Source organism: Macaca nemestrina, chromosome 19, assembly GCF_043159975.1.
Source record: "Macaca nemestrina isolate mMacNem1 chromosome 19, mMacNem.hap1, whole genome shotgun sequence".
Classification (NCBI taxonomy): Eukaryota; Metazoa; Chordata; class Mammalia; order Primates; family Cercopithecidae; genus Macaca; species Macaca nemestrina.
The window spans coordinates 55870291-55885650 of NC_092143.1; the positions used below are offsets into that span (position 1 = coordinate 55870291).

The 15360-nt window shown below is 38.0% G+C and overlaps 1 protein-coding gene across 3 annotated transcripts in view; it reads right to left on the bottom strand.

Moving 5' to 3' along the window:
• Positions 1 to 15360, bottom strand: part of LOC105498916 (elongator acetyltransferase complex subunit 2) — a 43010-nt gene that overhangs the window by 16421 nt on the left and 11229 nt on the right. For all 3 annotated transcript variants that reach the window (XR_011616942.1, XR_011616941.1, XM_011771302.3), the window contains exons 6-17: positions 14818 to 14882; positions 13667 to 13733; positions 13042 to 13182; positions 11008 to 11103; positions 9804 to 9904; positions 9471 to 9602; positions 6129 to 6278; positions 4471 to 4659; positions 2219 to 2288; positions 1280 to 1375; positions 1083 to 1140; positions 92 to 164 (exon numbers count right to left, since the gene is read on the bottom strand). Coding sequence is in view for 1 of the 3 variants with exons in the window: in XM_011771302.3 (XP_011769604.2) it covers positions 92 to 164; positions 1083 to 1140; positions 1280 to 1375; positions 2219 to 2288; positions 4471 to 4659; positions 6129 to 6278; positions 9471 to 9602; positions 9804 to 9904; positions 11008 to 11103; positions 13042 to 13182; positions 13667 to 13733; positions 14818 to 14882 (1238 nt within the window). In the remaining 2 variants the exon portion in view is untranslated. The remainder of the gene's footprint in view (positions 1 to 91; positions 165 to 1082; positions 1141 to 1279; positions 1376 to 2218; positions 2289 to 4470; positions 4660 to 6128; positions 6279 to 9470; positions 9603 to 9803; positions 9905 to 11007; positions 11104 to 13041; positions 13183 to 13666; positions 13734 to 14817; positions 14883 to 15360) is intronic.

A 15360-nucleotide genomic window follows, 5' to 3' on the forward strand; every position in this document is an offset into this window, starting at 1 on the left:
TAGAGTTCTGCCTAAATCATTACCAAACTTGCAGGAGCCTGACGACCCAAATAACCTGTGACCAAGCAGAATCAAAAGTAAAATTGCCTACCTTACAAGCTGAGGCAAGCAGAGTCTTTGAACTATTACAAGTAACACAAAATATTTCATAACCATGCCCATATCTAAAATTTAAAAAGAAAGATATATACTATTAGCAAATAAATCTATTCTCATGCCACACAATTTTTGAAAGTAAAAAGAGTAACATCAATCTCTTTAGCTAACATACAGTTCTTTTGAGGAACATAATATGTTCGTCCAGGCAAACATTTGAGAGAAAGACAGGGAGATGGGAGAAAAATGCCAGTTTCCTTTAAGTAATATAACTTATTCAAACAATTAACATACAAGTTTGCACCTCCTACTTTCAACCAGCCAGTATCTAAACAATAAACCATGGAAAGGTTTTCATCAGGAACCATCAAAGACAAAAAAACATGACTAACAACAAAACTTAAGTCTTTTTTTTTTTTTTTTTCAAGGCAAAGTCTCATTCTGTCACCCAGGCTGGGGTGCAGTGGTGCAATCGTGGCTCACTGCAGCCTCAAATTCCTGGGCAGAAGCAATCCTCCAGCCGCAGCCTCTTGAGTAGCTTGGGACTATAGGCATGCATCATCACGCCTGGCTAATTTTTAAAAATTTTTTATAGAGATGGGGTCTCGCTACATTGTCAAGGCTGGTCTCAAACTCCTGGCCTCAAGTGATCCTCCTGCTATGGCCTCCCAAAGTGCTGGGATTACAAGTGTGAGCCACTGTACCCAGCCAAGTCTTTTTAACAAAGAAAAAATATATAATGTTATGCTTCTCTACTTTAAGAATAAGATGAATAAACAAAACTAATGAACACAATAAATAGTAATATAGAAATAAACGTGAGGTTTAATTCTCATTCCTTATGAAGAGCCACTAAGAGATATATAGAGGAGGAGGAAAATGATAGGTAGAAGGAAGAAAAAGGAGAAATCAAATTGTGGGGTGGGAGGGAAAAATCACAAGTTATGACAGAATCAGACCAAAGAGCTAAATACAGTTTAACTTACAGTTTTTGAACTTCAGGCCACAAAGTATTCTGCAGAAGATGATCCTCAGTGGGAGGCTCTAGAATAAATTGAACCTATTTTTTTCTACGTTCATCCAAATACAAAAGTGAATTCTATAGCACTTATTTAGGTCAGCAGCAATAGATAACATACTGTGTGTTCTAGTGATTTATTAAATTGTCTTTGTCACTTCTTACCAGTAAGTATGGAGGGCTGAAAGGCCACCTGCTGATACTCAAAACCAGTACTAGTTAACAGCTCCTCTTCATCAGAAGGCTGAGAAGCTATATCTCCTAGTTTGAAGAAACACATCAAGAATATGGTCACTATTTTTATATCTCCTTTGCTCGTCTCAATATTAAGGCCACCAGATAGAAAGCAGCAGTAATTCAAAGTGGTGTAATTCACAGCTGTGTCCATGTGATTCTAAAAGCAAGAGTATTTCCATTACTCCAGTATTTTCCAAACATGCTCCTGGCGGCATTAATCAACTCCATAAAGGTTCTTTCCATTTTCTTTGATCTATCAGTTTCCAAACTTTTAAAACTACATAACCAATTCTTCAGGTTACCCACATTCTCATCAGTAGTTCTAACACCAAAAAACATGCTTTGTGGCAGGGCGTGGTGGCTCACACCTGTAATACCAGCAGTTTGGGAGGCCAAGGCAGGTGGATCACCTGAGGTCAGGAGTTCCAGACCAGTCTGGCCAATACGGTGAAACCCTGTCTCTACTAAAAATACAAACAATTAGCTGGGTGTGGTGGCACATGCCTGTAGTCCCAGCTACTTGGGAGGCTGAGGCAGGAGAATTGCCTGAAGCCAGGAGGCGAAGGGCGGAGGTTGTAGTGAGCTGAGATCGCACCACTGCACTCTAGCCTGGACGACAGAGCAAGACTCTGTCTCAAAAAAAAAAAAAAAAAAAGAAAACTTGCTTTGTGAAAACTGCATCTACTTCAGTGGTCTGAGTGTGTACAAAGAGTACTCATCACGAAATAGGTGATAGAAAAGATAGATACATATATTGTGATTTTAAAAAAATCAGCTGTAACAAACATTAGGTAGACATTACACAAGTGTGTGACTGGGGTTTAAGTACCACTATGGGTTTAATAATTTTGAAGACAAAAGCCTTACCTTGAAAGACAGCTTTATTTGATAATCCCAACGCAGGGACAGTGGCTCCTTCTGGAAGATCACTATCTTGCTAGAATAGGAAATATAATATCTAAATTTTAAATGCTAAAGTTTTACATGCTAATTTTATAACTAAAACTTACTGTTACTTCAGACACTACAAAAAAATCATGCTCATAAATGCCGAGAAACAGTTTAAAGACCATCTTGTGTGGAGTCTACCCGTACTTTCACTTTCTGAACCAATAATGCAATGCTAAGCAATCACTCTCCACCAGACAGGCCCTACCAGGCGTCCAGCTCCCATGCAATCCATAAAGTTGGGCATCCTCTCATCCATAAAGGGATCTCATCCAACCATAACATTTCAATGGGTTTCAGGGTCTGACAGGAAATGCAGTGGGCTGAAAATGGAAGGCCCAGAGCTCTACTTCCAAGATAATCTCACAGGCATATCCCCTGATGATGCTCATATAGACACAGATGCTTCCCAGAAGGGAACAGTTACAGCATTAGTCATAGTATTTTCACTAAATGTATCTAACTAACTGAGTATTTAAAAACTTTGCATGAGTGCCATTTGAAAAGGCAATTAATTATCTGCTTAGATTTTGCAATTTATATCAATCAAATTATTATATGTGAAACTATATGCTAACCATCAAAACTGGAACATGTTCATTTGCTAAGAGTGTTCTGTACAATTTAGACTTTAATACAGAAGCTGAAACTAGACACAAACATGAACAGTAAGAATTTAAAACCATCAAAAATGGCTAACTGGGACACAAGAAACAGTATGCTTTATCTCAGAAACCAAGAAAAACTAACATGCAAAAGAACAGTAAGAGGCATTCCTACATACCTATCCCAACACTTAGTATGGGAGCAAAACCCAAACGAGAGCAAGCAGCTTGCCTCGCCGCTCTATAGGATCCCTTTATCTTAGGACACAGAACTAAGTGTACAACTGGGACTAAGCCTCTCATGGAATCCTAAAACCCTATTTCAATTCCTAGAACTGAACAGATGCTGAAACTAGCTGCCCCTCCACCTCCATATGCTTAGCTCTACATAATAACCACAATCAAAGCTTTCCTTTTGATTTTGTTCCTATTGTCCATTATTAGAAACAAGCACAACAGAATCTTAAATCCTCTTCACATAATCAAGAAAGCCTGTAGCATGAGGTGCTGAGTATACACTCCAGGAATTTTAGTTGGATACTTCATTTCTAATGAATTTCATTTTTTCCAGTCTTACCCAGACTGGTGCTAGTTTCACGGCCTTCAGAGTCTCTTAGCTTCCAGATAACTCTCTTCCAAAATGCTTTTCATCACTCTTTGTGTAGGAGCCTCCAACAGCACCCCACAGTCGGACTGTGCCTGCATCCCAAGATCCTCCACCATGGACTTTTCCCATGTTCTCCACTTCTATCCAGTCTTCATTCTAAGAGGTACCACAACAGCTCTGGCCTCCCTTTTGCACTCACTCATGCTCACTCGCTCGCTCTCTCTTTCTCTCTCCCCCTCCTTCTTTTTGCCTATCAAAAGGGTACTTATCCCTTTTCGAGCTCAGAACCAAATTTGTGACTCAACTCTAAGTGAAGGGCTATATAATATGTACTTCTGTGTAACCTATCTTTCTAATTTTCTTTCTTTCAAAATTACTTCATAACTTTTATAATCCATGTATTTTTATAAGTAGCTCAAATCTTTTTTAGAAGGGCGTATAAACATTAAAAAAAGACCCTTACGACACCCAAATGAAGTCCCATTAAACATGTTCTCATTATTCCAATACAATGACCTCTTCCTTCTGTGAAATTTACTTTAGTACCAGAAGATTTGGCAATTAACTGGTCTCATCCAATAACTGCAGATACATTAGTTCTACCGTCCCCTACCTCTACCCCTACGCTGCAGCTAGATGGTAATCTCCTTGAAAACAGTATCCATCTTTTATTTTGTTTTATTCTAGGTACCTAACACAGTGATAAAACATCATATTCATATCTCAGTTGAACACTAATGCAGCTTTATAGTATTTTGAGCTCATATGGTACACAAAATTTCTGGTTTTAGTATTTAAATCATTACAGCCCACAGTGCACAAAAAAGTTTGTCAAACCATTAAGAAACAATATTACTTTCCTTCTGCCTATATATTCCATTTAAAGCCCATGGCAAAAATCTTTTTAAATTTAAAATGAAGGGAGTAGATTTAGGTAAAATATTTAGAGAAATACTCACATTACAAAGCACATGATTCAGTGATTTTCCTGTAATGGCACAAAAATTTTCCACAAAATTACGAGGTGCAGAAAAAACTCGAAGAACTTTTTCATCTGCTCCAGATACAAACTGAAACCGATTAATCATTGCCAAACATTTCAGGTCATACCCATGTATCTGAGGCCTTGCAATTTCATGCCAAGTCACCTGGGTAAAACAGGATAAACAAAAATGATCATTCCAAAGCTGAATTTTCAACAAGCAAATTATTAGATGAAAATTATTTACTATACAATGGAAATATAACCATAGGGCAAATTCATCCATGAATAAACCACAACTGGGCAGTATTGGTAACAATTACCAAGAGCCACAGAAAATCACTCAAAATCATTTAATTTGTTTTTCAGTTGACTATAGATGCTGTTCCCAAAGTTCTCAACTCTGTTTATTTGAATCTACCATGTGTTACTGAAGCAGTAGTGTTAGTGGCAAACTTCCTTAGCTCTTACGGACTGACCCATAGTCGGTTCCATGAATTTCTGTCAGAAACTGAAGCAGAGGATCCTGATTTTCTCTACCACATAGCAGTTCAAAGTTTACCAGTAGTGAAGTTTTACAATTGTTTGAACTCAGGGCCAACAGTTAGCAATTAACTGGTTTCATCCAATAATTACAGAAACATTAGTTCCACTGCCCCCTACCTATAGCCCTACCCTGTAGCTAGATGGTAAACTCCTTGAAAACAGGATCCATCTTTTACATTTTGTTTTATTCTAGTTGCCTAACACAGTGAAAATTTCCTTAAACAAGAACTGCCCTCACTACTATTATCTAACACTATATGACTTCAGGCTTTTATTGTACACTTGATAATGCTTCCTAATGAATTAAACCTAAAATTACAAGACATAACGAAACTGGGCAACAGAGCAAGACCCTGTCTCTACAAAAAATCTAAAAATTAGCTGGGCACAGTGGCTCACATGTGTAGTCTTAGTTACTTGGGAGGCTGAGGCAGGAGGATCACTTGAGGCCAGGAGTTCAAGGCCAGCCTGAGGAACATAACAAGATCCTGTCTCTACAAAAAATAAAAAATAAAATGTCCAACTGTCTTCCAGAGTGGCTGTATCATTCTGCATCCCCAGAAGCAATGTATGAAACTTTCAGTTGCTCTGCATCCTTACCAGCACCTGTTAATATATTTTTTACTTTAGCTATTCAAGAGAGTATATGGTGATATCTCATCATGGTTCTAATTTGCATTTTCCTAATGGCTAGCACGGCTGCCCTACTTTTCTTGTGTTCATGGATGTTTTCTTTTAAACACATTCAGTAAAATAAGAAGAGACCGGCTGCGGTGGCTCATGTCTGTAACCCAGCACTTTGGAGAATGAGGGGGGTGGATCATCTGAGGTCAGGAGTTTGAGACCTGTCTGGCCAACATGGTGAAACCCTGTCTCTACTAAAAATACGAAAAGTAGGCGGGTGTGGTGGTGGGCACATATAATCCCAGCTACTCAGATGGCTGAGACAGGAGAATCGCTTGAACCTGGGAGGTGGAGGCTGCAGTGAGCTGAGATCATGCCATTGCACTGCAGCCTGGGTGACATGAAACTCCATCCCAAGAAAAAATAAATAAATAAATAAATAAATAAATAAATAAGACATTTTACCTGTGATTGGTCTTTTCTCTTCCATGGAGCAAAAAGTCTAGTTGTCTGATCAGTACCAACAGTGATAATAAATTCCCCTTCTGGATCCCAGACTAGGTCTTGGACACCATCAAAGTGTCCGGAAATGACAATCTCTGGAGTCCACTCTCTCTGCAATGAAAGTGCTCATGACACATATCAAAATACTCAAAGACTACCACCAAAGTAAAGCACTCATGTCTGATAACAGAGAAGACTAAAGCCCTCTGGCAAGGTGAAAAGCTAAGTATACAAGATCGCACCACAGAATAACAGGATCCATTTTCCACAGCATCCATTCGAATGCTTAAGCATTCAAATACGTGTTGTATCCTTTAAATCAGTAACTGTGGGAAATTTCCCTCCATTCATCATTTATTGAGCAGCCAGATACTACTTAACCTTTCTGTGTCTCAATTATAGAATAAAACAGTTATTATAATAACACCTACCTTCTAGGGTTATTATGAGGATTAAATGAGTTACATTTGTAAAGTACACAGGACAATTCTAGTACATACTAGGTTCTATGTATTTATTAAACTAAATAAAAATTGTATAAAATGTAAAAATATTGTATAAAACGAGTCAGTGGCTTCTGCATGTGGGCCTGATGGCTTTATTAAGTAAAAAGAGTTACAGGTGTAGAGGACAGAAAAATGAATCAAACCTAGTTGGTCCACCTATTAAGAAGCCTGCAACAATAACCATATAAACAAATAATGACAACAAAATATAGAAAAAGTCATATGCCTGGTCCACAGAGCATCTTTTTGAACAACCTCAAGAGGGACTAAAACTTAACCTTTAAAGGAAAATTCAATGTAGGTATTAATGGAGAGAAGGAGAAATAGTAGCTGAGAGTAAAGAAATGAATAAATTGGTCATTGAGGAAAATTCAGTATCACATTAACAACTTATAAGAGTCTCAGAGCAAGAGATGACATTGTGTCTTAGCTCAATTATCCCAGATACCTTAACAAGTGAAATTGTATACAATATTTACTGAGGCTACTCCTTCTGAAACCTGACAAGATTGAAGGAAATCTGCAAACCTGAGTGGTCTCATCCTGGGAGACATTCATACAGTATGAGGGACTGGACTGTGCGTGTACACATTTTTTTTTTTTTTGAGACAGGGTCTTGCTCTACCACCCAGGCTGGAATGCAGTAGCATAACCATGGCTCACTGCAGCCTCAACTTCCCAGGCTCACACAATCCTCCTGCGTCAGCCTCCCAAGTAGCTGTGACCACAGGCGCCTGCAACGATGCCCAGGGCTGCATGCCCATGGCTAATTTTTAAAATTATCTGTACAGACAGGGTCTCCCTATGTTGCCCAGACTGGTCTCAAGCTCCTGGGCTCAAGTAATCCTCCTGCCTTGGCCTCCCAAAGTGCTGGGATTACTAGCATGAGCCACTACACCCAGCCTATATTTTTTGATGTGAAGGATCCCTGGCCTGAGGGATCCATGGCCTGAGGTGTTACGTACACTGGTTTTCTCTGACAAAAGTTTCTGGCTCAAAACTCCCATAGCCCTTGTTACAGCCTTCAGTTACAATATTGGGTATGTTAGGCTTCAGGGTCAGGCCTTTAATCTTCCCCACCTGTTTGATTGTGTGTCTTAAACCCAATCATGAGAGGGTTCCACTCTGGGGGAAAAAATGCTGATGTGATGAAGCTGCCATAAAACCAAAGAGGACACAGTTCAGGGAGCTTCCGAATAGCTAAGCACATGGAGGTTCCTGGAGGGTGGCACGGCCAGGGAGGGCATGGAAGCTTGGCACCCCTTCTCCCATACCTCACCCTACATATCTCTTCCTCTGTTTCCTTTGCAATATCCTTTATAAAAAGCCAGTAAATGTTAATTAAAAACAATAATAAAATAAAATACACTTATAGAGCATCCAGTATGTGCCAGGCCTTGTTTTGCATATCATATAAATGTTAACTCATTTAAGCCTTTAAACCCTGCCAGCAGGCCGGGTGCGGTGGCTCACAGCTGTAATCCCAGCACTTTGGGAGGCCAAGGCAGGTGGATCACCTGAGGTCAGGAGTTCGAGACCAGGCTGGCCAACATGGTGAAACCTCATCTCTACTAAAAATACAAAATTAGCCAGGCATAGTGGTAGGCGCCTGTAATCCCAGCTACTCAGGAGGCTGAGGCAGAAGAATCGCTTGAACCTGGGAGGCAGAGGTTGCAATGAACCGAGATCACGCCATTGCACTCCAACCTGGGCAAAAAGAGTGAAACTCCATCTCAAAAAACAAAAAACAAAAAAACACCCTGTAAGTAGATGCTATTAACAATCCACATGCCAGATGCAGTGGCTCACACCTGTAATCCCAGCACTTTGGGAGACTGAGGCAGGAGGATCACTTGAAAGCCAGGAGTTCAGGACCAGGCTGGGCAACAAAGCAAGACCCTGTGTCTATAAAAAATTTTTAAATATTAGCTGGGTCTGATGTGCACCTGTAGTCCTGGCTACTCAGGAAGTTGAAGCGTGAGGATGGCTTAACCCCAGGAGAATGAGGTTACAGTGAGCTATGATCACGCAGAGTGACAGTGAGATCCTGTTAAAAAAAAAAAAAAAAAGAAAAAACAAACTACCCATATTTTACAAATGAGGAACCTGAGACAGGGATTAACTAATGTCCTCAAGGACACACAGCTAGTAAGTGAACCCAGGCTGTCTAGCAGAAAGGGCCTGTGCTCTTGGCCACTCTGTTTTTGCTATCTAATTTTCCCAAACTAGAAGCAGATCAGAAGCAAATGAGATTACAAAGTAAGAGAAGGAATGCTGTAGAGAGACAGTTACATGACTAAAGAGAGAAGACTACCTCTTTTTTTTTTTTTTTTGGAGACAGGGTCTTATTCTGTCACCAAGGCTGTTTTCAAACTCCTAGCTTCAAGCAATCCTTCATCTCAGCCTTTCAAGTTCCTAAGATTATAGGCATGAGCTACCATGCCCAGGTGTTGAATGTCAGTCACAATAAATTACTGACATTTATTCAATAATAGGGATCTAGCAGTCCAACAAGATATCCAATTATGTTAATTTTTTAAGAAGACAGGAAAGTTACACATTTCAGAAAAATTCTCATTAAAAAATTCTATAGCTTAAAGGAATACAGTACACTTATGTAGAAAATTTACCTACATGCAAATTTCAACACCTTAACAATGTCTACAGAAAAAAGTTATGTCACTTGAACTTAAAGTGCCTCTACTATGTTTCTCTAGACTGTTATAAGTAAAATACTATTTACCTAGGATGCATTCTATTTGACTAGAAATGCTTTATTTAAACACTCTTTTCTTACTGGGTTAACTGTATTCTGTTTCCAAAGGTGCAACGCTCCGTGGAAAGCATGGGCAATGATCATGGAGCCATCTTCATTGAACTGGCAATCATAAAATCCCAAAGTATTCCCACCTACTTCACCTACTCGAACCTGTACAATAACAGACAGAAAACAATTCTTAATCAATAGTCTATATTTCTCACAACAGAAACCGCTGATTACAGAGACTGTTAAATTCCCACTGTTTTAATGTACACAGTGAAAATTTGCAGGTCTATCAGTATAGACTTAGGATTTAAATACAGAGTTCAAAACTTAATTTTCTGTTCCTTAAATATCCAACACTCTTACCTGTTCTAGCCAAACTCCTGACTCTTCATCTGGAGCCCAGAGAATCATGGTTTTATCCATGGAAGCAGACAATAATCTCATTGGCTGCTGTAGAACACCATCTAAAAAATAAAACCTAATCCCTTTAGGTGATCAACAAGCATCATGTTTGTAGATGACCAGAAAAACACAACAAACAACATGGGTACTGCAAGGATGTTCACTGCAGCATTATCTGTAATTGCAAAAAGTTGCAAACACCACAAATGTCTACCATTAGAAGAAGAGATAAATCGGTTGTAGGATATTCAGACAATAGACTACTACCGTGCAGTAAAAACAAATAACTAGAGCTTCACAAATCGATGTGGATACAGCTCCAAAACATGGCAAGCTAAAAAGGCAAGCTGTAAAAGAATAAATACATATTGGTATCATTTTAATAGCTATAAAACAATATTGTTTATAGCTGTATAGATGTGTAGCAACAGTATAAAAACATGCATGAAAATGATATGCACTGAATTCAGTACTGTAATTGCCTCTAGAGAAGGATGAAGAGGAAATGTTCAGGAAAGAACATACAACGGGGTCTTCAATATCTATAATTCCAACTTTTTTGTTTTTTAAATTATAGCAAACACGGCATAATGTAAGGAAGAGCTGAATGGTGGTTTGCCTAAGAATTAATTATTGCTATTATTGCCTTGGGGAAGAGGCCAGGGAAGAATGTGAGGCTATGCCTCATCTAGCTATAAACCTAGCACCAGCCTGAACATGCACAGAACTGCCACTCCATAAATGGAGATAAAGGGCAAAAGAAAGAAGCAGTAACAGAGTCTTACTTTCTCATAAATAATGTAGCTGAGTGGTCCCAACTTTGTTATTACCGAGGGTAAAGGATCCAGTGAAGTTGGCCTGAAAGTCAGTTTTTCTTAAATTTCATAATAATCAAGTGGAAACTTCTAAGATAAAAAGTTAATGGGGGTGTGGTAGTTTCAGCATCATGGCAGGAATCACACTTTTCCCACTTAGGAGTTCAATGTTCAATGGGATTGAGTGTCTAGCACACCAGGAATGCAGTACTATACTTTTTGTCAACTTGAAAATGTCTTGTATTTGAGATTTCTAATCACACTAAAACAATTCTCCACTTGATTTGGTCAGCTTACCATGCCATAAGATCTAACTGGAGTAAGGAATATGTGTATGGTTTTCTTCCTACCTTTGTAAAACACAGGTTGCCAGTGAACTGCATTTACCCAGTTTTCATGACCAGCCAGCACTGTCTCCAGAGTAACAGCAAATGCTATTTTAACACCTATAACAAAAGCAATGAAGGTATTATTTCCTCAAAGTTCTTCTAAAAAGAAAATTTCCATAACCAAGCCAGTTGGGCAATTATGTAAAAAAAAAATTAGGACAAAATATGATAGTTAGGATTCAAAAAAAGAACATGCATTCTAAATTTCTTTAACCTCAACTGCTATTAAAAATTATAGGAGAAAAAGTTAGACATTTTTCCTTGTATTTTGTTCTAGCTGGTCTTAAATAAATATGAAGGAAAATCTTCTGTTTTTACAATTTTCTGAGACAGCCACTGTTAAACTACCATGAGGAAAGAAAAAGTCATGCCAGCCTCCTTATTATCCTCACTCACTATAAGAATATAATAGCCCAAAATACTGATATGGTTTGGCTCTGTGTCCTCACCTAAATCTCATCTTGAATTGTAATCCCTCCAAGACCCACCTGTCAAGGAAAGGATCTGGTGGGAGATGCCCTGTGAAGAAGATGCCTGCTTCCCCTTCTGCTATGAATTTGTTTCCTGAAGCCTCCTCAGCTTTGCAGAACTGTGAGTCAAGCAAACCTCTTTCTCTTACAAATTACCCAGTTTTGGGAAGTTCTTTATAGAAGCATAAGAATGGACAACTACAAATCCCATTTTTTTAAAGGATAAATGCAGAAATAAAGAAAATGAAACCAGTATTTTGACCTTTCAAACAATATAATGAAAATAGAAAAAAATTAATATTTGGGTATAGCTACTCCTAATATGCTGGTTATATAATTTCTTCATTCTCCCCATAAAACTGTCACTAAAATCTCAACTCTGATGGACTTTACAACCAAGAATAGTAACAAAAAACAGAATACACCTAGGTGAACAATGCTGAGAACTACCTTTATAACTGACACATCCAAAAACATCTCTTTCAAAAACAACATCCCAACAGCATCTACCATGCAGGGATTCTGTTCTAAGGCTAGACAATAGGAAAATCAGAATTAAATATACTACTCAAATGGTGAGATTTAGCTTGTCTTTTATTATAGGCCAATAAAATGTGTAAGTAATTTACATTATTCCTTTAGGTCTTCCTATGCTAAAACTGCAAATCTAGTAATATTTTACAAATTATTGAGAACACAAAACATTATTCTCAGCAACTTAAAAAATCTTACTTATATGGTTTAGAAGAAAACTATTTCACATATGAAAAATGACTCACTCTCACATAAAAATGGGAAAATACAAAGTATCACGCCAAGAATGGTGGCCCACAACTGTAATCCCAACACTTTAGGACACCAAGGTGGAAGGATCATTTGAGGCCAGTAGTTGAAAAACAGCCTGGGCAACATAGCAGGACTCCATCACTACAAAAAAAATTAAAAATTAGCTGGGTGTGATGGCGTAGTCCTCGCTACTCAGGAAGCTAAGCCATTTGAGCCAAGGAGTTCAAGGCTGCAGTGAGCTGTGATTATACCAGTGCACTCCAGCCTGGGTAAGATGTCTCAAAAAAAAACAAAAAGAGGTCAGGCACAGCGGCTCACACCTGTAATCCCAGCACTTTGGGAGGCTGAGGCAGGCAGATCACCTGAGGTCAGAAGTTCAAGACCGGACTGGCTAACATGGTGAAACCCCATTTCTACTAAAAATACAATAAAATTAGCTAGGCATGGTGATGCGTGCCTGTAATCCCAGCTACCTGGGAGGCTGAGGCAGGAGAATTGCTCAAACCCGGGAGGCAGAGGTCACAGTGAGCCAAGATCACGCCACTGCACTCCAGCCTAGGGGAAGAAGCGAAACTCTGTCTCAAAAAAAAAAAAAAAAGAAAGAAAGAAAAAAGTAATAGGAATCTAGGAATCTAACACTTGTGAAAAACTAACCTTCACATAGGTGGGTGGTGAAAAAAAAATCAACCAACTAAGAGACCTAAGTATTGTTCTATCAGATATTTTCATTATTACTCACTTTCATTTTCTATGGTAAAAGTATTTTCTTTCAGTCTTATGTTATCGGCATCCTGAGTTTCTGAAGATGTTGACTTTATATACAGCTTCCATATTCTTATTAGGCAATCTTGTGAACAGCTTGCTAGGAAAAGATCTCTACCTAATTAAAAAATAATATTAAATATTAATTTTAAAACATATTGTGAAGTTTATGTATAAGACTTTTTTCTCTATAATATATATATTTCTAATTTCCCCCCAAAAAAACACTTTGTTTCCTTACCCTCCAATTCATTTGATCTATATTCATTTTTAGTGACATTGAAAAATATGCATACAATGCTAATACATGTTTATAACATGTAATACTCATATATAGTCTACTAAGTTCTACAAAGAACTTTTCAAGAAGGTCTGCAGGTGAACAAGACAGCTAGTGTCATCTAATAAATATCAATTTATTTAATCATCTACCACCCAACTAGCAATTAACAGAAGGGATAAGCATCCTCCTTTCTAATTGGGACAATAGAAAAACATAACATACAAAGAAAACTTAAAAATTAAAACATAAAAGGCTGCTTTATTGGAAGTAACACATACTTGTTCCCACTGTATGTGCATTAGCAAAATTTCATACTGACCAAAGGCTGCCCATTCCACTCCTCTAATCCAATCCTCATGTCCACAGAGAGAAAGCACTTTCTGAAACTAGTAAGATAAAAATCATTGGGCTTGCTATAAGAATTTAACATCTTCATGTATACCAGTGACATCATTTGGTCTCAGACAATCCTACTGCATTGCTCTTTTACTGAGAACACTATTTGATTAGACAGGAAAAAGCATTCCTTTGGGAATGAAAAACCCATCACATGATATCTAAATCACTAACTGGAGCACCTCAGAGTAGATAATATAATATTTGTAATCTCAAGTATTTTAAATGTTTATGATATAAAATGATACATACTGTAGATATAATATAGAAAAACAGGTGGGTTGGGCAGTGGCTCACATCTATAATCCTAATACCTTGGGAGGCTGAGGAGGTGGGACTATCACTTCAGGCCAGGAGACTGAGACCAGCCTGGGCAATAAAGTGAGACCCTGTGTCTACAAAGAATTTTAAAATTAGCCAGGCATGGTGATACATGCCTGTGGTCTCAACTACACAGGAGGCTGAGGCAGGAGGACTGCTTGAGCCTAGGAAGTCAAGATTACAGTGACGCATGTTCTCACCACTGCACCAGCCCAGGAGACAGAACAAGACTCTGTCTCAAAAAAAAAAAAAAAAAAAAAGTTGAATAGCTGAACTTTCACAACCATTTTTAACCTTCTTACAGAATGCAAAGAAACAAGTATCCTCACTATTAAATAAGTGAGTTTAGAGTTAACCAATCCCTTTCTAAATTTCTCTCCTTTAGTTTAATCACTTAAAATCTAAGTAAAGCTCAGAAGGGCAAATAAATACTTCTAGGAATGCTTCACTGTACGTATGTTGTATCTTGTTTAAATTTTTAAGAGAAAAACAACTACCACAGCATCTTCCATCTCTCCTCCCCTACCTAATGACCTGTTTCCCCCTAACAACTCTGAGCCTGATGATCAAGGCAGTGGTTACTTGGTGTTCAGAGTAGACAACCATCTTAACAGAGGACTATCAAAAAAAGATTCTACTGGATTATTTTGGTTTAGATTAGAACATTCTCTAAAATTCTATAATCTGGATATAGTCCGTATTGAGATATAACTAAGCAGAATATAATTCTAGCCTCTTAATAAACATTATTACCTGATCATTTTGTTGAGCAAATAAGTGAATTCTGCAATCATCATCGCCACATGCTAATATTGGTACTGGGGAAAAAAAAACAGGCTTCACTGTGAGTTCCCTATTCCACTACATGTTATGATTATCAGCTGTACTGGATTGTAAGCGCTAGGTAAAGAATCCTGACTTCAATTTCCCACACCACTATATGAATAATTGAAAATGCTCAATAAATGTCTGCAGGAATAAAATGAACACTCAAATGATCTATTCAGTGGTTACTTGGTAATTATAATGACTATTAAATAAGAATCCAGTCCTTCTCTCCATTCTATGACATTTATGATAGAAGTGAAAATTACGCTTGAGAGCAACTAGAGAGTATTTTCACCATGTCAGCCCGAAGACCAAGAGGAAAGGTTGTTAAGACAACTAAATAATGAACAGCTACTATGAGCCCTAGCATCATGGCTAATGCACACAGATTTAAGGGTATGTTTGTTAATTTGAGGACCTTATGTTTTGTTTGAATTATGTTTTATTTTGTTTAAAACAAAATAAATG